At 45.9% G+C, this 17,342-nt stretch overlaps 3 protein-coding genes across 4 annotated transcripts in view; 1 reads left to right on the plus strand and 2 right to left on the minus strand.

Annotated features, from left to right (window-relative positions):
• TIPARP (TCDD inducible poly(ADP-ribose) polymerase) overlaps window positions 1-5,249 on the minus strand; it is a 31,060-nt gene extending 25,811 nt beyond the window's left edge. The window contains exons 1-2 of the mRNA XM_065747863.1: window positions 5,139-5,249; window positions 2,666-2,738 (exon numbers count right to left, since the gene is read on the minus strand). The gene's annotated coding sequence lies outside the window, so the exon portion shown is untranslated. The remainder of the gene's footprint in view (window positions 1-2,665; window positions 2,739-5,138) is intronic.
• A 670-nt stretch (window positions 5,250-5,919) lies between these two features.
• Window positions 5,920-9,410, plus strand: SSR3 (signal sequence receptor subunit 3). The gene is made up of 5 exons (XM_065748041.1): window positions 5,920-6,092; window positions 6,366-6,492; window positions 7,207-7,305; window positions 8,137-8,268; window positions 8,892-9,410. The coding sequence occupies exons 1-5, from the start codon at window positions 5,954-5,956 to the stop codon at window positions 8,956-8,958; spliced, it is 564 nt and encodes a 187-aa protein (XP_065604113.1). The 5' UTR covers window positions 5,920-5,953; the 3' UTR covers window positions 8,959-9,410.
• A 1,047-nt stretch (window positions 9,411-10,457) lies between these two features.
• KCNAB1 (potassium voltage-gated channel subfamily A regulatory beta subunit 1) overlaps window positions 10,458-17,342 on the minus strand; it is a 32,953-nt gene continuing 26,068 nt past the window's right edge. For both annotated transcript variants that reach the window (XM_065748277.1, XM_065748278.1), the window contains exons 9-14: window positions 14,711-14,796; window positions 14,463-14,583; window positions 14,066-14,160; window positions 13,249-13,369; window positions 12,383-12,471; window positions 10,458-11,759 (exon numbers count right to left, since the gene is read on the minus strand). In XM_065748277.1, the coding sequence (XP_065604349.1) occupies window positions 11,670-11,759; window positions 12,383-12,471; window positions 13,249-13,369; window positions 14,066-14,160; window positions 14,463-14,583; window positions 14,711-14,796 (602 nt within the window). In that variant the 3' untranslated portion in view covers window positions 10,458-11,669. The remainder of the gene's footprint in view (window positions 11,760-12,382; window positions 12,472-13,248; window positions 13,370-14,065; window positions 14,161-14,462; window positions 14,584-14,710; window positions 14,797-17,342) is intronic.

Here is a 17,342-nt window from a genome sequence, read left to right on the forward strand (position 1 = left end):
TACTGTGATTTTGTATTTCCTGCTTTCAAAAGCTTTCCCTGGGATTATCTGCAGGACATACCTCCTGATCTCAAAGCAACATGGAATACGATGCCCTAAATCTTGAATATCAGGTTAATTCCTGCCCGTATAACTTAGTTATTTGACAAATACTGCATTCAATATTGCTTTTCCAAGGTGTCAAATCCATGAAGTATCTGAGAAATATGCTGAGCAAGTAAGCCCCCCAAGAATCTACTTACAGACATTTCATTCACCCGGTCTGCATGCAGACAAGCCTACCAACCAAAGCTTTAAAAATGTTAGCAGGAGGAAACTGGAACAGATGAGATCATTTAAAGACACCAAAAACGAGTCAGTACTACACTGAGCTCCCTTCAGTTACAGACGTGTCACAGAAGCTCAGCAGGTTTCGAGTTGCAAGTTCAAGACTGCCGCTCCAGCTGTGCAACAGCTGCGTGGGTTTGGGGGCTGTGCTCTACACCACATCCAGGAACTGATCTGTCTGAAAATGCAGCCAGGTTACGTGTTCAATTGTAAACCTCATACTTCACAGAAAGCTTTAAAAAACAAAGCATAGCACAGAGAGAACAAAAACACTTCTCATCCACCTGTATCACCCAGACAGCAGAACCACTCGGTTTACGTGCATCATGTGTTTATTCAAAGCAGGTTGTTGGATTTTTATTTTATTACTTCAACAATGCTCCATCAGAAAATTCAGAACACAAATCACAGAATTGTAGGGGTTGGAAGGGACCTCTAGAAATCATTGAGTCCAACTCCCCTGCCAAAGCAGCTCTCCAGACCAGGTTTCAACATAGCCCAGTAAATAGGAAGATTTCTGTATACCAGGAGAGTTCAGTTTTCAACACAGGGTTTTTTTCAGTCTCAACTACCAGAAAGCCACCTGCTCTGCCCTTGTTTCCTTCTTAGACTTAGTCTGGTCCATTGGCTCTGGAATTAATGCCATTCAGAAAGTTAATTTGGACATAAATGTGAAAATTTAGTATTTTCAAGACTACAGAATTTAATTCCCAATTAACGAGCACTGAGGAGGAAAGAAGCACAGCAAGAAATTAGTCCAGATTTCTTCTAGCCAGAATGAGGAGAATACACTACTGAGAATTGGAATAATCAGCTGCAACAGCTGCACCCTCTCCCAAATGGAACAATATGCACTGCTGGTGCTTTATAAGAAAACATACAAAACCTCCAAACGTGTGCAAGCATCAGGGGACAACACAAAAGAAACAATGCTCTTCTAGAAGACAGCTGTATACATTTCTGTCTCACATTCTGTAACTGGCTGAAACAAACAACCCTAAAATATCAGGTATTTCTAAACATTTACACCGATAAAGTCATGTTATAAAAGCAAAGAACAGAGAGGGTGTACCAAAGTCCCCACTGAGAACGTTTGTTGTTGCAGGCTTTTGTTTGGGGTGTGAACTGTAATTGCACATAGCACACAGTGTTCTGTTACTTTTACAAATGCAAGTTGTACAACACAGAGATCAAGCTATAATCACCAACAGGGTGACATGTATTTTAGTCATAAACACTATTCACATTCACATTATAACATGACTTTATCACTATTCACATTCACATTATAACATGACTTTATCACATTTAGTCATAAACACATTCACACTTGTGGGTCCAGGAGAGGACCACTACCAGTATTTCTTATTTGATACAACTGTTATTGTTGGGATGCAGAGCAGTCACTATCCTGAAAGAGACGTGCCTTTGTCTGAAGGGTTTTCAGAGTTCTTCTATTACACAGGTTGTCAGCTACCATGGCAACTAACAACAGAGAAACGCACTGAACCATAATACTGGAATGTCCCAATAGTAACGTTGGATGACAGCAAAAACGGTCCTATTCGGTCTGTTCATACATTATGTATTAATCTCAAGGGAATTTTTTCCACAGCTTTTGTTAGTGGAAGAAAAAAAACCCACAACTGTTATCGAGAGCCTTTACATGAGATCAGAAGGGCTGCATAACCCATCAAGCTGTAAGAGCTTGTAATCATTTCAGCAGAAAGAACCATTGCTCAAAGTAATACAGAACTTTCCATAAGCTTGAGAACTATTATTTACAGTAGCCTGTCACTTGCAGAAACAATTTCTGTGTGTTCCCAAGGGTTTAGGTAAGCAGAGCTGTAAAACCACAATCAGAATTTTCCAGAAAGTTCACTTCACACAGTACGAAAAACACAGCACACATAGTTCAAAAGAACTCTGACACGGGATTCTGTGATAAATGAGTTTGATGGAATGTAGAATTATTCCCCTTTTGTAAAACAATATTTAAGTAACACGTTGAGAAGATTGAAAGCAATAGATATACGTAGGCCCTAATACAGAAAGCACTGACTGTGGAAGTACAGCTAAATGACCTCTGCCATCCAGCCCACAAACACACAGCTCCTCCCACCCCACATGCTGCCCAGACAACAATTACATTGTAGGTATTTATGCACTGACCTTTGGGAGACCTTTGGCCAGAACAACACCACATCACTGCAGCAGAATTTTCTCGTGAAGCTACAAAGACTTCAAAGCACTTCAGCCCTCGGGCACCTACTCCTGGCACTGCCGTGGCAATGGAAGGAGCCCCAGCAAAAGCATTCTGGTTCTGCTCTTGACCCACCTCAGATTGTTCCATGCTGTCTCACAGGAATTCCCCCTTCTGCACCTTAGGGATTCTCTTATCATTTTGGCACCTAAAGGAAGAGATGACAAACTAAACAACTGAAAAAAACCCAAACTATAAATACATGGTGGGATCATTAGTGCTGGTGTCTCATTCATTTTTCCTCACACTATCTAAGCACCCACACTGTCAGAACCTAATAAATACACACTTTTTTTTAAGTGTATGATGGCAACCTGATGACAAATGTTCTTAGACCTTGGGACAGTAATATAAACACAGAACTTAACCAATAGTGCTTTGCTAAGAGCAGGCTTATTTATTATTTATTATCCACCTCCAATCTGACACAAATGTGGTTTTGAGTCTATACTTTGCACAGATCAGTAGAAACAAAATAGGCAGAACAAATCCTGCTGGGAAATGCCACCACCCTCTTTTAAAGTTTTCAGCTCGGTCCAGCTCAGAGTTTTAGAGAAACCATAAGAAAACTAAAGATAAATCTTTTATTTCCAGAATACTTATCACTATTTCTGTTTATTATGAAATTTGGTAAGAATCGAAAGTTAAAAATAAATAGAAGTGGTTTTGCCCTTGGGTCAAGAAGCCATAGTTCCTCTAGTTTGAAGTCTTATGAGCCCAATGCCTCCTGAATGAGGGGTCAGACAAGATGCAGTAAGCACAATGCAGATTTAGGCACTTAAAAACTGAGTTGTTTTCACAGAAATCTGTATCCCAGTTTATTGTTGGGGAGGCAAATCTGACATACTCAGACTGACTATGAAGCTTCAGGGACAGCTTCATGGGACACAGCGTTCTGCTTAAAGTTACAGCCTGCTGCTGCCAGGACCTTTAAAAGAGCAAAGTGCTCATTCATTTTTTCAAGAAAATCTTTCAGCATTCCACTGCTCAAAACAATGTCACTTAATGGAGAGACAGGTGGTCATCTGGTAGGTTTTGTTCCAAAATGATCACATCCTTCCCATGTAAACCCAATCTAAGAGTAAACCCAATCTAAGAACAGAAAGTTAGACTTAGTTACATTCCATCACAACACACATTTACACAGATGAGTGAAAGAGAAAACTGCAAAAACGTGGGCAATCAAATAGAACTTTAAAACACTCTTACACTTAATCTTTCCTGTGGTTTCCAACTACTTTAAGCAATTCTAACAGAGGTACTTCAGCAAGAAAATTCTTGTGACTTGTAACATTGACCAAATAGTGATGTTACCTAGTACACATCTAGCTTTCAACTGTTTCACAAAGGAAACAAGATCAAACTCCACTCCCAGAGAGCCGCAGCATCCCAAACAGACAATAAAAGAGTTACAAAGGTATCCATATTTCATGCAACAGATTCTCATCAAATAGAAAGAAATCTATGAAAGTCAAGCACATTTGCAACACCAGCTAAATATACATATGCACATTTAAATGCTTAAAGACCCTGAAGCAACAATCCACTAAAATATCTTTGATGACCCCTATAAATTCTAATGAAATAATTTTCTATGTGGAAGTGTGAATTCCTCTTCATTATTTTTTAAACACATTTCCCATATTTTCCATTCTTAGACAGCCACAGGAATACTTAGAAATTAAAGAGATACAGCTGAAATAGCACTATAATCCAACCAGGTGTGGAAGCAATCACCAACTGTTCTTTGAATGATGTTGGAACAGTGACTAAAGTCAGTGCCCACACAGTGCTCTATGAGCTGGCCAGCTGCAGCTATGGGGAGATGCTCCACTCATGAGTCCCATAGGCCACAGATACAAGCAATGGAGTGCACATTGCTGTAAGTGACCCATGATACAGGGCAGGCTGCATGTTCCTCTTCTGGCACTAGGTAAAGGCCTGGCTGTGGGCAGCTTCCCCTCCTCAGGGGATGGAAAGCCATCTGGAGGGACCTAGGCAGGCACAGCAATGGGCACAGGGGAACCTCATGGGGCTTGACAAGGCCAAGTGCAAGGTCTCACAGCTGGGTCATGACAACTCCCATTATCCATACAAGCTCGGGAACAAAAGGATAGAACACAGCCCTGCCCGAAAGGACCTGGCAGAACCTGACAAGCTAGCAATGAGCCAGCAGTGTCCCCTTGCACTCCAGAAAGTCAACTGTACCCTGGGCTCCATCCTAGGAAGTCGTGACCAGCAGGTCAGGGAGGTCCCAGGGATGAAACACTTCTCCTACAAGAAGTTCTCCTACAAGAACATGTCCTCTACAAGGACAAATTGTGAGCTGGGGATGTGCAGTGTGGAGAGGAAAATGCTCTGGGGAGATCTGAGGGCAGCCTGTCAGCATCTAATGGGGCTGTAAGAATGAGTCTGCTAATGTCCCTGTTCTTCGCAGGGTTGTTGGACTGACAGCCTTTAATGGTCCCTTCCCACTCAAACGACTCTACAATAACACATGGAGCAGGGGGAATCAGGCCCAGCACTGCTGCACTCACACAGCACTCACCGGTGTTTCTGCCGGCGCTCAGGGCCCCATCCAGCCCTCTGTGCTGTCAGCCTGGGGATCCCTGCTGCAGCTGCATTTCTGTGCCGCACCGCAAGGCTTCACCATCGGCAGCATTGCTCCCAGCACTGCCTGTAGGCAACACAACATCAGTGACACCATTCTACCAGCACACTGTGTTCAATATGCTGTGTGCATCATGAAACCCAGGTTTGGTATTAGGCATTCATCCCACGATCGAACAGCAGAGCCCTACTGCTTCTTACACACTATATCAACCTCTTTTCAGTCATAACAAACAATGATTCTTGACAATTTAAGCTTATTTCCACTTCCAGCTAGCACTTGCTCAGCACGTGGTGGTGCACGGGACCTTCTTCCTTGCTAGCAGAGCACGCTAACAGGGGAGCGAAGCTGGAAGAAGCAGCTTAATTAAACTTCACAAAGACGGACACTTCAATAACGCCTCATCGGTGCCGATACAAAGCCCGGCGAGGCAGAGGCCGGCAGTGCCCACAGCTCGGGCGGGGCGCTCCGCCTGCCAGGCCGGTGCGTGTGTGGGGAAGCGATGACCGGATACTCCCAGAAAAAGCTGTACTCACTTGCGGCCGGGCTCGGGGCCCTGGGCAGCGCCCGCCGCGTCCCTTGGAGGTGTGTCCGGGCTCGGCTGCGAGCCCCGCGGCAGCGACCAGCGGCAGAGGGACGAGCGGCCGCCATCATCTCAGCGGCCACCGGAAGCGGCGCCGCGCGCGACGGAAGCGGAGCCCCGCGCACCGGAAGCGGCGCCCCGCCCGCCCCAGTGCTGACTGTACCCAAGCATGGCGCCCAAGGGTGGTCCGGGCGGGCGGCAGCAGTCGGAGGAGGATCTGCTGCTGCAGGACTTCAGCCGCAACCTCTCGGCCAAATCGTCCGCGCTCTTCTTTGGCAACGCCTTCATCGTCTCCGCCATCCCCATCTGTGAGCGGCGGGAACGAGCCGGGGGTCGGCGGGGATCGGGGTCCCCCCTCGGGGCGAGGGCAGCGCTGGGGGGGATCGGGGCCTTCCGAGGGGAGTGGGGATACCGAGCGGAGCCCTCCCCCCCATCTCGGGCCCCTCACGTGCGGCCGCCGGTCCGGGCGCCTCTGGCGACGTGGCAGCCCCGGCCCGTGGGGGCTGGAGCGGTGTCGCGGTGAGCTGCTGCGTGGCGGTGGTGGCCCGGGGCTCACTGCGCGTTGTGGTTCTGTGCTTAAGGGCTTTACTGGAGGATATGGCACATGGATCTGGTGCAGTCCGCCGTGCTGTACAGCGTGATGACCCTCATCAGTACCTACCTCGTGGCGTTTGCGTATAAGAACGTCAAGTTCGTCCTCAAGCACAAGTGAGTTTGGTGACTGTCTGGTGGGTGCCTTATTTTGTAATAATTCAGCAAAAACGATATAATCAATGTCTTTATGAAGTTGTGAAACTTTACTCTGTATCTGAGTCAAAAGATGTAAGACACGCTGCCTTGACTTTTGCTGTCACTGAATCCCATTGCATCAGTTGATGAATTGCATTAAGTCGTGAGGACAATATAAATCCTGAGCTGTGAGCTTTGAGAGCGGTGGGGAATTTTGCAGCTCAAAGGTTAAGCAGCTGTGCTTCTTGATTGCTCTTCCACTGGAAGTTCTTGACCACAATGGACGATGCAACACAGAAATATTCATTGTGTACTTTTATTACAGCTGTTGCCTGATACCTTGAGATAGTTACCTCCTGCATGGGGGAAAATGGTGTTTGAAGCAAGTGTGTATTTCATAGGCTTCTTTGGTGTTAGTGACTTCTGACTGCAACCATCATATCTCCTGTAGAACAGACCTGCATGGTCTGCTGGGAGAACAATGAAACAGCAAAGCTACCTTTGTTCTCAGGGGGTATTGCCACAAACTGAATTTGACAAGTACTTCTCATAGTTTGATTACTGCTAATTGTCCCTTCAGCTTGGTAGGACTGTTCAGTATCACAGCTAACCTTTATTTTTCCTTGTATATCTTCCTATCGTTTATATTAATTTATTTATCTTCATCTGTAACGTGAACGGTGTTTCTTGTAGGGTAGCACAAAAGAGGGAAGATGCCGTTTCCAAAGAAGTTACTCGCAAGCTTTCTGAGGCAGACAACAGGAAGATGTCTCGGAAGGAGAAGGATGAAAGGTGATTCTCCTTGTGCTCTTTTGTCTGTCTTTCACTTGTTTTAATAGTAGCCATACTATCAGTTTTTTGTCAGTCTGTAAACGCTCTTTTTATTTATCAGTGAATGGTCTCAAACGTTACAGTCTCTATCAGTAAGGCCCTGTAAGGCAGCCTCTCAGTTCCTGAGGTGTAAAGCAAGACAACTTTCTGTACAGAGCAGATAACAGCTGTCTGATGAGTGACAACCATGGCTGCCTTCAGAATTAAGATAAATTCATTTCCTTAAGGACAAACTCATGCAATATACTTTGCATAGTGGAGTATGAGTTCCTTATGCACAGCGTTTCCATATACTGCTGTACTGTGCTGCTCATGGGTGCTTGTGCTTTTTACCCCTACTGGAAGCGTGCAGATTTCCAGTTCAGTAACCTACTGGTGTCCAGGATATGCCTGGATAGAAATTGCTCATTAGATTAGACACCTGTTAGGGCCACACAAAGCACAAGGGGGTGAATTATCTTCACTTTGGAGCCAAAAAGCCATATCTTTCTAATTGCTAGGCGTGCATGTTGGCATGGCACAGATACAAACCTGTACAGGTTGCTATTTATAAAGTGCTAGGTTATATATGCAGGGTGAGAAAACAATTGTAAGTCACTTAGATGCACAAATGCAGAGCATGTACAGGCTTTCCATTAACTGATGAGTTGACAGGTAGCTTTTGCAGTGCTGTTTTTTAGGAGCTGTCTGTGACAAGAGCTGCAGTTTGCTTCCCCAGTGGGTGAAAGACTTCATAACTGTGAGTGCATCAGATTTAAATGCATTTGGAATAACACCTTTACCCGTTCATAGGATTCTGTGGAAGAAAAATGAAGTTGCGGATTATGAAGCAACAACTTTTTCCATCTTCTACAACAATACTCTCTTTCTGGTCTTGGTCATCATTGCTTCGTTTTTTGTGCTGAAGAACTTCAACCCCACTGTGTATCCTTTATTGCCACTACCATTTATTAACATTACCTGAAAAAATCAATGTCCTATTCCCATTCGTTGCCATTTGTAGATACACTTGTTGTCTGTGTAGCACCTTCACCTGCCGAGCTGTGCAATTCATTGTGGTTCCCCAACTTAGGAACACATGAATGTAGAAGCAGAAAGTACAAAAAACAAACCAAAACCAACCAATCAACCAACCAAACCCAACGCTTCCAAATCATAAATGTTTATCATCTGATACTGGATCTCACAGAAAATCAACTTTCCCATTGCATTTGTAATTCTGCAGTCAGGAGACAGCTTGGCTTTACAGAAACACTGCAGTGGTGTTGGTTGTCACGTGCTGTAAAATCTTAGGATTGTTTAGTTTTGGTAACTTCACATGCAGATATTTTTGTTATTTAAATGCTGCTGCTGAGTGCTGTATTTATAAACACTTTGACAAGAACAGGCCTACCTTTAGAGGTGTCTTAATTCCGAGGTTAAATGCACTGTAAACAATGACTGGTTCATAACCTTAATTCATTGTTTTTGCTAAAACTTTTTAAGTGTTCTATAAAAGTAGAAGTGGTACCGTACCCATGTGTACATCCTTAACTTTCTTCTTACAGAAACTATATCCTTTCCATAAGTGCTTCGTCTGGACTGATTGCCCTGCTGTCTACAGGATCCAAGTAGACCAAAGAAAAAGCAAGTTATTTCTGTGAGAGGGTTCCTCTGACTGAGGGTAGAATAAGAATAGACTTTTTTTTTTTTAAATAATGGGACTGCCTGAGAGTTTAGGGGGAGGTTTTCAATTGAAGGTTCATTTACTTTTGGTATCTTATTTGGTATTGCTCAATAACTGAATCTAATATTTACTTAATGGCATGTGAGCCATTATCAAACAGCTTTTCTGGAACACTTTGTAGGTGTGATGGTACTGCAGAACATTGGACAGCATGAGTCAACTGCAAGGGGCTGCTGCACAGCAGCACAGAGCAGCTGTAGTCAAACCCCGTGGTGGAATTCCCCTGTACACTTAGTGGCTGTTAGAAAAGCTGCAGTCTGTGATCATAAAAATTGACAAGCTATCATTATTTGTTGTAACTTGCTAAGTTGTAATAAAAAGGAGACTTTTTGTCATTGAAGACCTTGTGTTTCCTTTCTCAGTTCCTGAAAGTGGGTATTGTGTGTGTAGGTTTGTAATCTCTCTCCACCACAAGAGAGGAATCTTCTGTAAGTCAGTGTAGGATTGCTTTCATTGGCAATACTCCTCTTTTTAAATAACTTTGAGTTTAAAAGCCTAACCAGTGACTCCTAGGAAAATGTTCTTTAACTAGTTTTCACCTCTGAAGTCATAAATAAAAAAGGAACCAGCTTTCCTGGAATAACTGAATGAAGAGGCTCTGCCTGGCTCTCTGTAATGGGTTTAAATCAGACACTCCTTTGCCCCTTTTTTCCATGCTATCAGTGAAGCAGCTGTCGCATTAAATGCTAAACCAGAGTGCTATTAATGGAGTTACATTTGGAAGTTACAGATACTGCTGTTACATGCTTGCAATCCCAAACAAGGAGGAGAAATCTTATAATCAGATTGAACATAAAGTCTTTTATCAGCAGCTTTTCATCTCACTTTGTTTTCTGGCCGTTGCCAGTTACCAAAGCCTGGAGCATATCATCAGAGTTTTCCTGGAGTGTGAATGCTGCAGTGCTGACAGCCTGAAACAAGTGTTAATGGTGGGCTTTCTCATGTGTGTGTTGGTTTTGCTTTTTTCCTTCAGAAAGCAAAGTTCTTCTGTAAAGTAGTCCAGAAAAAAAGTGTTGGGAATTTGTCATTTTAGGGTCAAGATTGCTTTGTATTCTTGAATCACAGTACAAGCTGTGTGCTGTTTCTTCAGTGCAACGCTGCAGGGTGAGCCAGAGCTGGACCCTGCATGGGCACAGCTGCAGGGCAGCTTCCCCCCATGGTCCATGGCTGTGTTTCACCACAGTTGGTGTCACTCCCAGTAATGGATCTCTAAGAATATAATTAGTTGCACAAAATGCTTTTATTTTGTCCAAGCAGAAGTCAAAGTCAAATTGCATTTCTTGCTATACAGAGCTAAGTTCATTTACGCATACCATAGCTTGTTAGAATAGATACAGGAGGAAACAAGTCAAGTATTCCCATCTGTTCACGTGAGCACTGCGCACACGCTGCAGATATCCTGAAGGTTGGGGGCTGAATACAGGGTCCTACAAATACTGTACAGAGCTGTACCCTCTAGGAAGCGTGTTCCTAAAGTGTGTGATTCAGTACCAGGGTGGAGGGATTGCTGAAATCATAGGTGCACTTTACAAAGCAAACAGAGTAAAATATGATATGGTTCTCAAGATGGGCAAATTAACAGATAAACATTGACTATCAACTCCTGTAGAGGGATGAAATGCTCACAAAAGAACTACCTGTTTAAGATGTGTTCTAAGAACACTAATTATGCCTGATTCCAGAACAAGTTAAAGCAAATATCGCCTTCTACCAGTGTACATACCTGATTTTGTCTGTCATTTTTCAGCAGCTACATGTTATATAAATATCTACATCCTCAGAAGCTCGGGAGTATTAAGGTTAGCCATAGCTATGTCTACAAGCAGGCAAAAGTAGAGGCAGGTTTCTATAAAATGCAAAAAACTCACCATGGCTTTCTTGGTTTCGAGTTTACCTAGAGTTAAAACATTGCAAACTGCAGTGTGGTGCTAGCCTGATGTGCATCCTGGAGCTTTCTAACTGTGCTCTTCTGCCTCTACTCAAAGATACTGCTGAGGAACACTCCACGGACAGAATAATTAATTGCTTAGTTAGGAGTTGAGCTGTGTAACTTCTATTCAGTTCTCCCACTTAAGTCCATTATTCAGTTACGAACAAAATCTGTAGCGTGTCCAGCATCAAAAAGCAAATGGAAAATTGGAACTTACCTATTCTGCCTCTTAACCTAACTGAAGAAACTCTGTGGTTGAGATTTCCCAAATGTGGCTTTATTAAAACCTGAAGTTGTATCTGGCTTTTCTTCATTGAAAAAATAGATCTGTACATCCTTCTTTAATTACCAAGTACCTGAAGGTTACAAGTTTTTTTTTTTGCTTTACGTATTTTTCCACGGCACAAGCATGAGGTGCTAAGAGGAAAGTAAAAATTAACAAAGTCAGTCAAAGGTAAGAAAATACATTATTCTTGCTTGAGGAGGAGGAGATCAACTGTGCTTTCCGATTTCACTGTGGATTGGTAGCAACAGCACACCTTGAAGGATCCAGTAACAGCAGACGTGGAGCTGCAAGCTGCTGAATGACTCTAATGACCTGATATTAACTCAGGACTTCTGTACAGAGCACTTCTCAAACCATGCAGTCCGGGTGATTCATGCATTGCATTATGATCTGTAGTCCTTCTTGCTGTAGGGTTTATTTCCCAGGATGTTATCGATTTCATTTACAACGTGTGATGTCATCTTTGGAAGAACCTAGGGGTGGAAGAAACCTGACATTTAATTAGGTTTCCACTAAAGGTGGCTGTGTTTTGTTGTTTTTTTTTTTTCCAAATTTAAATTTCATCAAGTAATTTTCCTCTGTTCTATTTTATTTTATTTTTTATTCTTCTGTGTGCATGTGTGACATACTTAAGCGTTTATTTGATATCTTTCTCCCTTAAAGAAATAATTGTAGCGACTTCACCCTGTGAGACAGTCACATAAACCATTGCCCTAAACTCTTCATGCACCCAACAATAGCACAAAGCAGGTGGCAGCAGCATCCAGGGAAGCCCTTATTTGTGAAAAGCAACAGGATAATAAAGGTCCACAGCAATGACATGGGCCTGTGCTTTTCTTCTTACTAACACTGAAGATTTAGTGTGGAATACAGCATGATGCATCTCGACATCACTTCACTTGCTTGCCTTAAGTAAGCCTTCAGACAAAGCGAAGCGTGCTGGGCGTGGATGGCTACAAGCCACGGTGCGGTGCTATAGCTTTGCCTGAGTGGCATGTGCAACTGGGGCTGAAACAGCGCACCAAGTGGTGAGGCTCGTTTAAGAGGGCACTGTTGTCAATGCCTGTGGATGAAACGCAGCACTTCTGGCACTTGCCTGTATGGCTCCGAGGTTCTCGATCAGCTGCTCTGGATTGGAAGATCCGAGAAGGACAGAGCTCACCCCCTCATTCCTCAGACACCACGCTGCAAACAAAGGCACAGGATGGTCAGGAACGGGGCTCAGCTCTGCACTACTGCCAATCCCATATTTGTTGGACCTTCTCTGTTTATTTGAAGAAGAGCACTATTATTTTCAGAAGTCATCATTTGCCAGGTTACATCTGAGTCATTTCTAATCCCATTAAACAGGATGATTATGCAGCATGTCAATATCTCCCTTTTCCATTTTTAAGTGTGCTGTCTTTCATTCATCGGATTGTTCTTGTTTCCACTAAATAAGGACTGTGAATGCCTGCTTTGCTGCATCTACATCATTCATTGTTTTATGGTCTGGTCTCCTTCCTGATCTGATTCCTCTCTCAGCTAAATAATTCAGGACTACTCAATCCACGGGAAGCACGCCCCTCACATTTTCTCACTTTAGCCCTTTTCTGGTTGCCTTGTACTTTTCCAGTGTCAAAAAACAAACAAACAAACAAACATACAAAAACCCAACTCATCTACAGATACCTCTGAAGAGAAAGCTGCCCTCAGTCCTGTTTGAAAGACAGCACAGCTTTTTTAGTTTCCACTTCTGTAGCCATTGCTGACCCCAGAGCAAATGCCTGGAGCACAGAGCACCTGCAGCCTCCCAGGTTTGTGCAGCTCATCTGTGCTCATCTGTCAACCACTGAATCTTCAGCTCAGAGTATTTCCCTTGTTGCTACGAAGATGCCAGCTAAGCTGTGCATTTCTGACAAAAGCAAACAGCACTTGAGTGCCTTTGCTCGAGACAGCACCCCTGCTCCCTGCTCCCCTTACCGACTGCTAGCTGAGGTAGTGTGCAGCCAAGGCGCTCCGCAATGGGCGAGAGGTCCTTCAGCTTCGTTTGCTGCTTTCTTCCCTCCTCGCTTATGATTTTTTCTTTCAGCCACTGGTAGCACTGGAGGGGAATTACACTGCAGTCAGATGTTGGTTTTAACCTTCCCAAATTGAAGGGTTGGGGCAAATAGAAACGCCTCTGAAAACCCCCAGGGGGTGAATGGCAGCCAATGCAGCAATGTGTAGGGTGTCCCCTCCTGCTACTGTAGTGCTCTGCCTTTGCACACTCACCTGAAGCTCTAACCCCTAAGATTACATTTGGATGACTGGATCCAATGGCAATTGGAAAAGGGTGAAATATTGGTCAACTTTTGACACCCATCCTTTCTCCACACCCCAAAAAAGTGAGAGGATATCTGACTTTGTTCAAGGTTTACCATTTCCTTTCAGGATTAGAAAGGTAATGAGAAGGAGCTGAGATTTCAGTTCTCCCATACCCAGACCTGATATTTGATCCTCTTTCATTCCCACCAACATAATTCAGATCCCTCTGGGAAACGCTGCCTTCTGGGCTAGCCTGCAGTAAATTGCCCAGACTTTGTCTTGAAACGTGCCCTTCGCATTGAAAACAAATTAGAAACACTGTGAGGTACCCAACTTGAAATTCATCCCCCTTGTAAGCATGTCAGTGCAAGCTGACCTTCCTTTTCAGCTCATTTGCTCGAGTCCCCCAGCAACAGGGCTGGATTTCTCCTGCCCTTTGCCTGCCCTCAGCACTGCAGCACGTCCCCTTCTCCCAAACAAATGGCACCAGTACCTTCAGGGCAGCCCTTGAGCTTTCGGGGACCCCGTTGCCGTATTTCCCTGAGATGATCCCGCAGGCGAGGGGAGACCACGTCATCGCACCCACCCCTGCAGAGAGCAGACAAAGTCACAGAGCCAGGAGACCTCTGGGTTGCAGCAGGACCCACGCTCTCAGCCCAGAGAGCAGCAGCTGCTGCTGTTGGTACAGCACTGCCAGGGCTCCTCAGTCCCTTAGAGGGCACTGAGAGCATCATGCTGTCAGAAGCTGCCTTGCTTACTCCTCTCATCATGCAGGTTGCCCTCTCTGCTCACACAAAGTCCAGGACTCTTCCCCTCCACGCCCTCAGGTGCAGCCCTCCCTTTTTTCTCTCTCTCAGTGAAATAACCCAAGTGCTTGGCTGCAAGTTTACCGATTTTGTGGTACAGTTCTGGCAGCTGAACCTCCACTTTCTCCCTTTGGAAGAGGTGGTACTCGGCCTGCTCGCACACGGGCGGTATCATGTTGAACTGCCGGGCCACTGAGTAGGCTTCCTGGGGGAGGCCAGGCAAGAAACACATCACTCACACACACAGTGACACACACACCCCACAGAGCAGCCCCAGGAGGATGGGGTCTTGGAGACGTGCTGGCTGCTGCTGGCTTACAGCTCTGCCTTACCATGATCTCCATTGCGCTCCAGCGTGACGTTCCCCAGTACATGGCCATGCCTTGGTTTATGACGTGTGTCATTGCTCGGACGATTTCTAAGGGAAAAAGACAAATGTTTGACAACTTCGTGTCACCCCCATCTGCTCCTGCACGCCAGAGTGCTACCATTGCAGCTGCTGGCAGTGTGGGATGCAGCCACCGTCTCTGCATGTGGATTTGGGGCCGGACCCACAGCTGCAGGTGCTGCAGCCAGAGCAGCTCCAGCCCACAGCAGCAAGGAGCTAAGCTTGCTGTCTCACTTCACCATCCAGCCAGCAGAGGGAAATGGCTGGCAGGGGAAGCATAACGATGCTTGTCTCACTGTTTTAGAACTTTGTCCAACTGGTTATTGTCTAAATATTATCCCGTAATAACCATTCCTCCTAAAATGTATCACTAGAGGGCAGTATGGCCGAAAAATGAACAAAAAGACCAAAAATAAAAGTAATCACACTCTGTTCCATTTACCAAGAGTATATATTAGCTCCCGCTTCTTTGCATTAGGCCACTGGGACACTGCTGGGAAAGCACAGCTGTTCTGCTGGGCACCTTGCTGCACGCACAGCTGTAACCTGCTGCCACTTCAGCTCTGGACCTCCTGCCCCTTGCTGCCCCCAAGGACTCTCCTGCCACTCCTGGGGAACACGGCTATGAGTGAGGGCTCACAGTGGGTGAGAACCACTCAGGTCAGCAGAAGTGAGCCTGGCACTCAGGGCTCTTCCAGCTCTATTTGCTGCTTTGCTTTGATGAGGCTTTACCAGCTTGAAAACTCTTCCCTCTGGGGTGGCTCACAGGATAAGAGGAGCAGATAGCAGATGCACGGGGCAGAAGAGGGCCCCAGCCCCACACTGAGGATGCAGGATGGGCCATCCTCCCACCCTGTGTTCATCTTCCTCCTTCAGCACAACATACTCACACCTCCTCCACTTCCCCCCTTCATGCCAAGCCATGGCTGGATGGGTTCTTGTTGAGCAATCCAATCCTCCCAGCAACAAAACAGCGCTGAAAAATGGCCCCCAAAATTATTTACCCTCATGGGTGATGTGAGCCATGAACAGCGCATCACTCAGACTGACAAAAATACACCGAGCGGATCTGGGAAGCAGAAGAAAACAGTCCTTAGTCACCAGTACTGGGAAGACACGAGGCCCCCGCACCCAGCAGCACTGCCAGATTGCAGAGTGCCCTTCCCTGGGAGAGCTGTGAGAGACAGCCCGGGCCATGCTGCAGCCCCCAGCCCACCCAGCACTGCTGTGAGTCTGTCTGCAAAGCACTCACTGGGGCTGCTGAAACAACGCTGGCCATCACTGCCTGGAGATTGAGAGGAGCTGCCTTTCATACCAAGAGAGCTCTCATCCTATTCATGAGGGAAAAAATAGCTCGGCAGAGAGTCGCTTACAAAGCCAATCTGGAGGTTATTGTGAGATTCCTCCTGCAAGCAGTGACAAGCAGCTAAACACTGCAAAGCCTCCATTTATAATGCCTGGAGGACTCTAAAAGAGACAGCATGCCTCTTCATGGGTGCCTCTCTTCCTACCAAGAGGGCAGAACTCCTGGTGGAAGCACTGATTTTCTCCCCAGTGAAGCTCTCTGATGGCAGATATTGTTCTCCTGTTTTGTTTTCTCCTCCAGATCCTCCCTTTCCTCCACTCCTAGGCCATCCTGTTCTGGGCAGGCATGGCCAGCAAGCTGCCTCCCCAGCACAGCACCAGGCTGAGCACCGACAGTGCAGGGGTGAAGCTGTGGGGTTTCCACAGAGTAATCCTGTATGGGAATTCCTCCCTCCACCCGAGCACCCACTTCTCACTGCTGATGGGTTTCTATTTCAGCCATATGATCACTTAGGGATTTTTATGGGTGTTCCATCATACACCTCTTACATGCTTTGGCCCATGGTGGTTGTCATTTCTCCCACCTCTGTTCTTTCAAAAGGACAGCAGCCAACCTAGAATATTTATAGCTGCTCTTGTTTACCAGATCCTTCCCCCACGGGGACGCCTCTGGACAGTCAGTGAACAGCTCCCATCCGGGCAGCTCAGGGCTGGATGGCAGTAACATCGTCACTTCAAGGGGGGGCACAGCCTGCAGCCAGGCAGTACTGACCCGAGGCAGCTCCGTGCCCCAGTGGGTGGGCACACTGCCTGGTGTGGGGCTGTCCAGCTGCGCCCCACTGTGCTGCCTTCTGCTCGGCCGCACGCATTGCCCAGGCTGAGGGAAACATCTGTGCTGCAGCCTGGGATCACATCTCCTCTGGGCTAATGCAGCGTGAGGGCACAGGAGAGGAGCACCCGCCAGAGCAGATTGCAGATATCTCCTTTGATCAGAAAAGGGATATCTTCTGAGTGAAGTTTTTAATGCCCAGAGCTGACAGCTCATCAGGACAGAGACAAGCACAGTGGCACCGGGAGTCTGAGCCTGTCTGCATTGCAGCCAGACAACCAGAGAGCCCTGCTGCATGGCAGTGCCCCATGCCATGAGCTCAGGCCGGGACAGTTCCCCCTCCGACCTCACCTACTTGCATGGAAATAACGTGATAAACATTTACCATTCTTCCTCTCATTTCTCCAGTTGTGTTTCACAACCCACAGCCACGCTGCCCGCT

This window comes from Cyrtonyx montezumae, unplaced genomic scaffold (genome assembly GCF_038088225.1).
Source record: "Cyrtonyx montezumae isolate F1298 unplaced genomic scaffold, pur_monq_1.0 scaffold_5, whole genome shotgun sequence".
Lineage (NCBI taxonomy): Eukaryota > Metazoa > Chordata > Aves > Galliformes > Odontophoridae > Cyrtonyx > Cyrtonyx montezumae.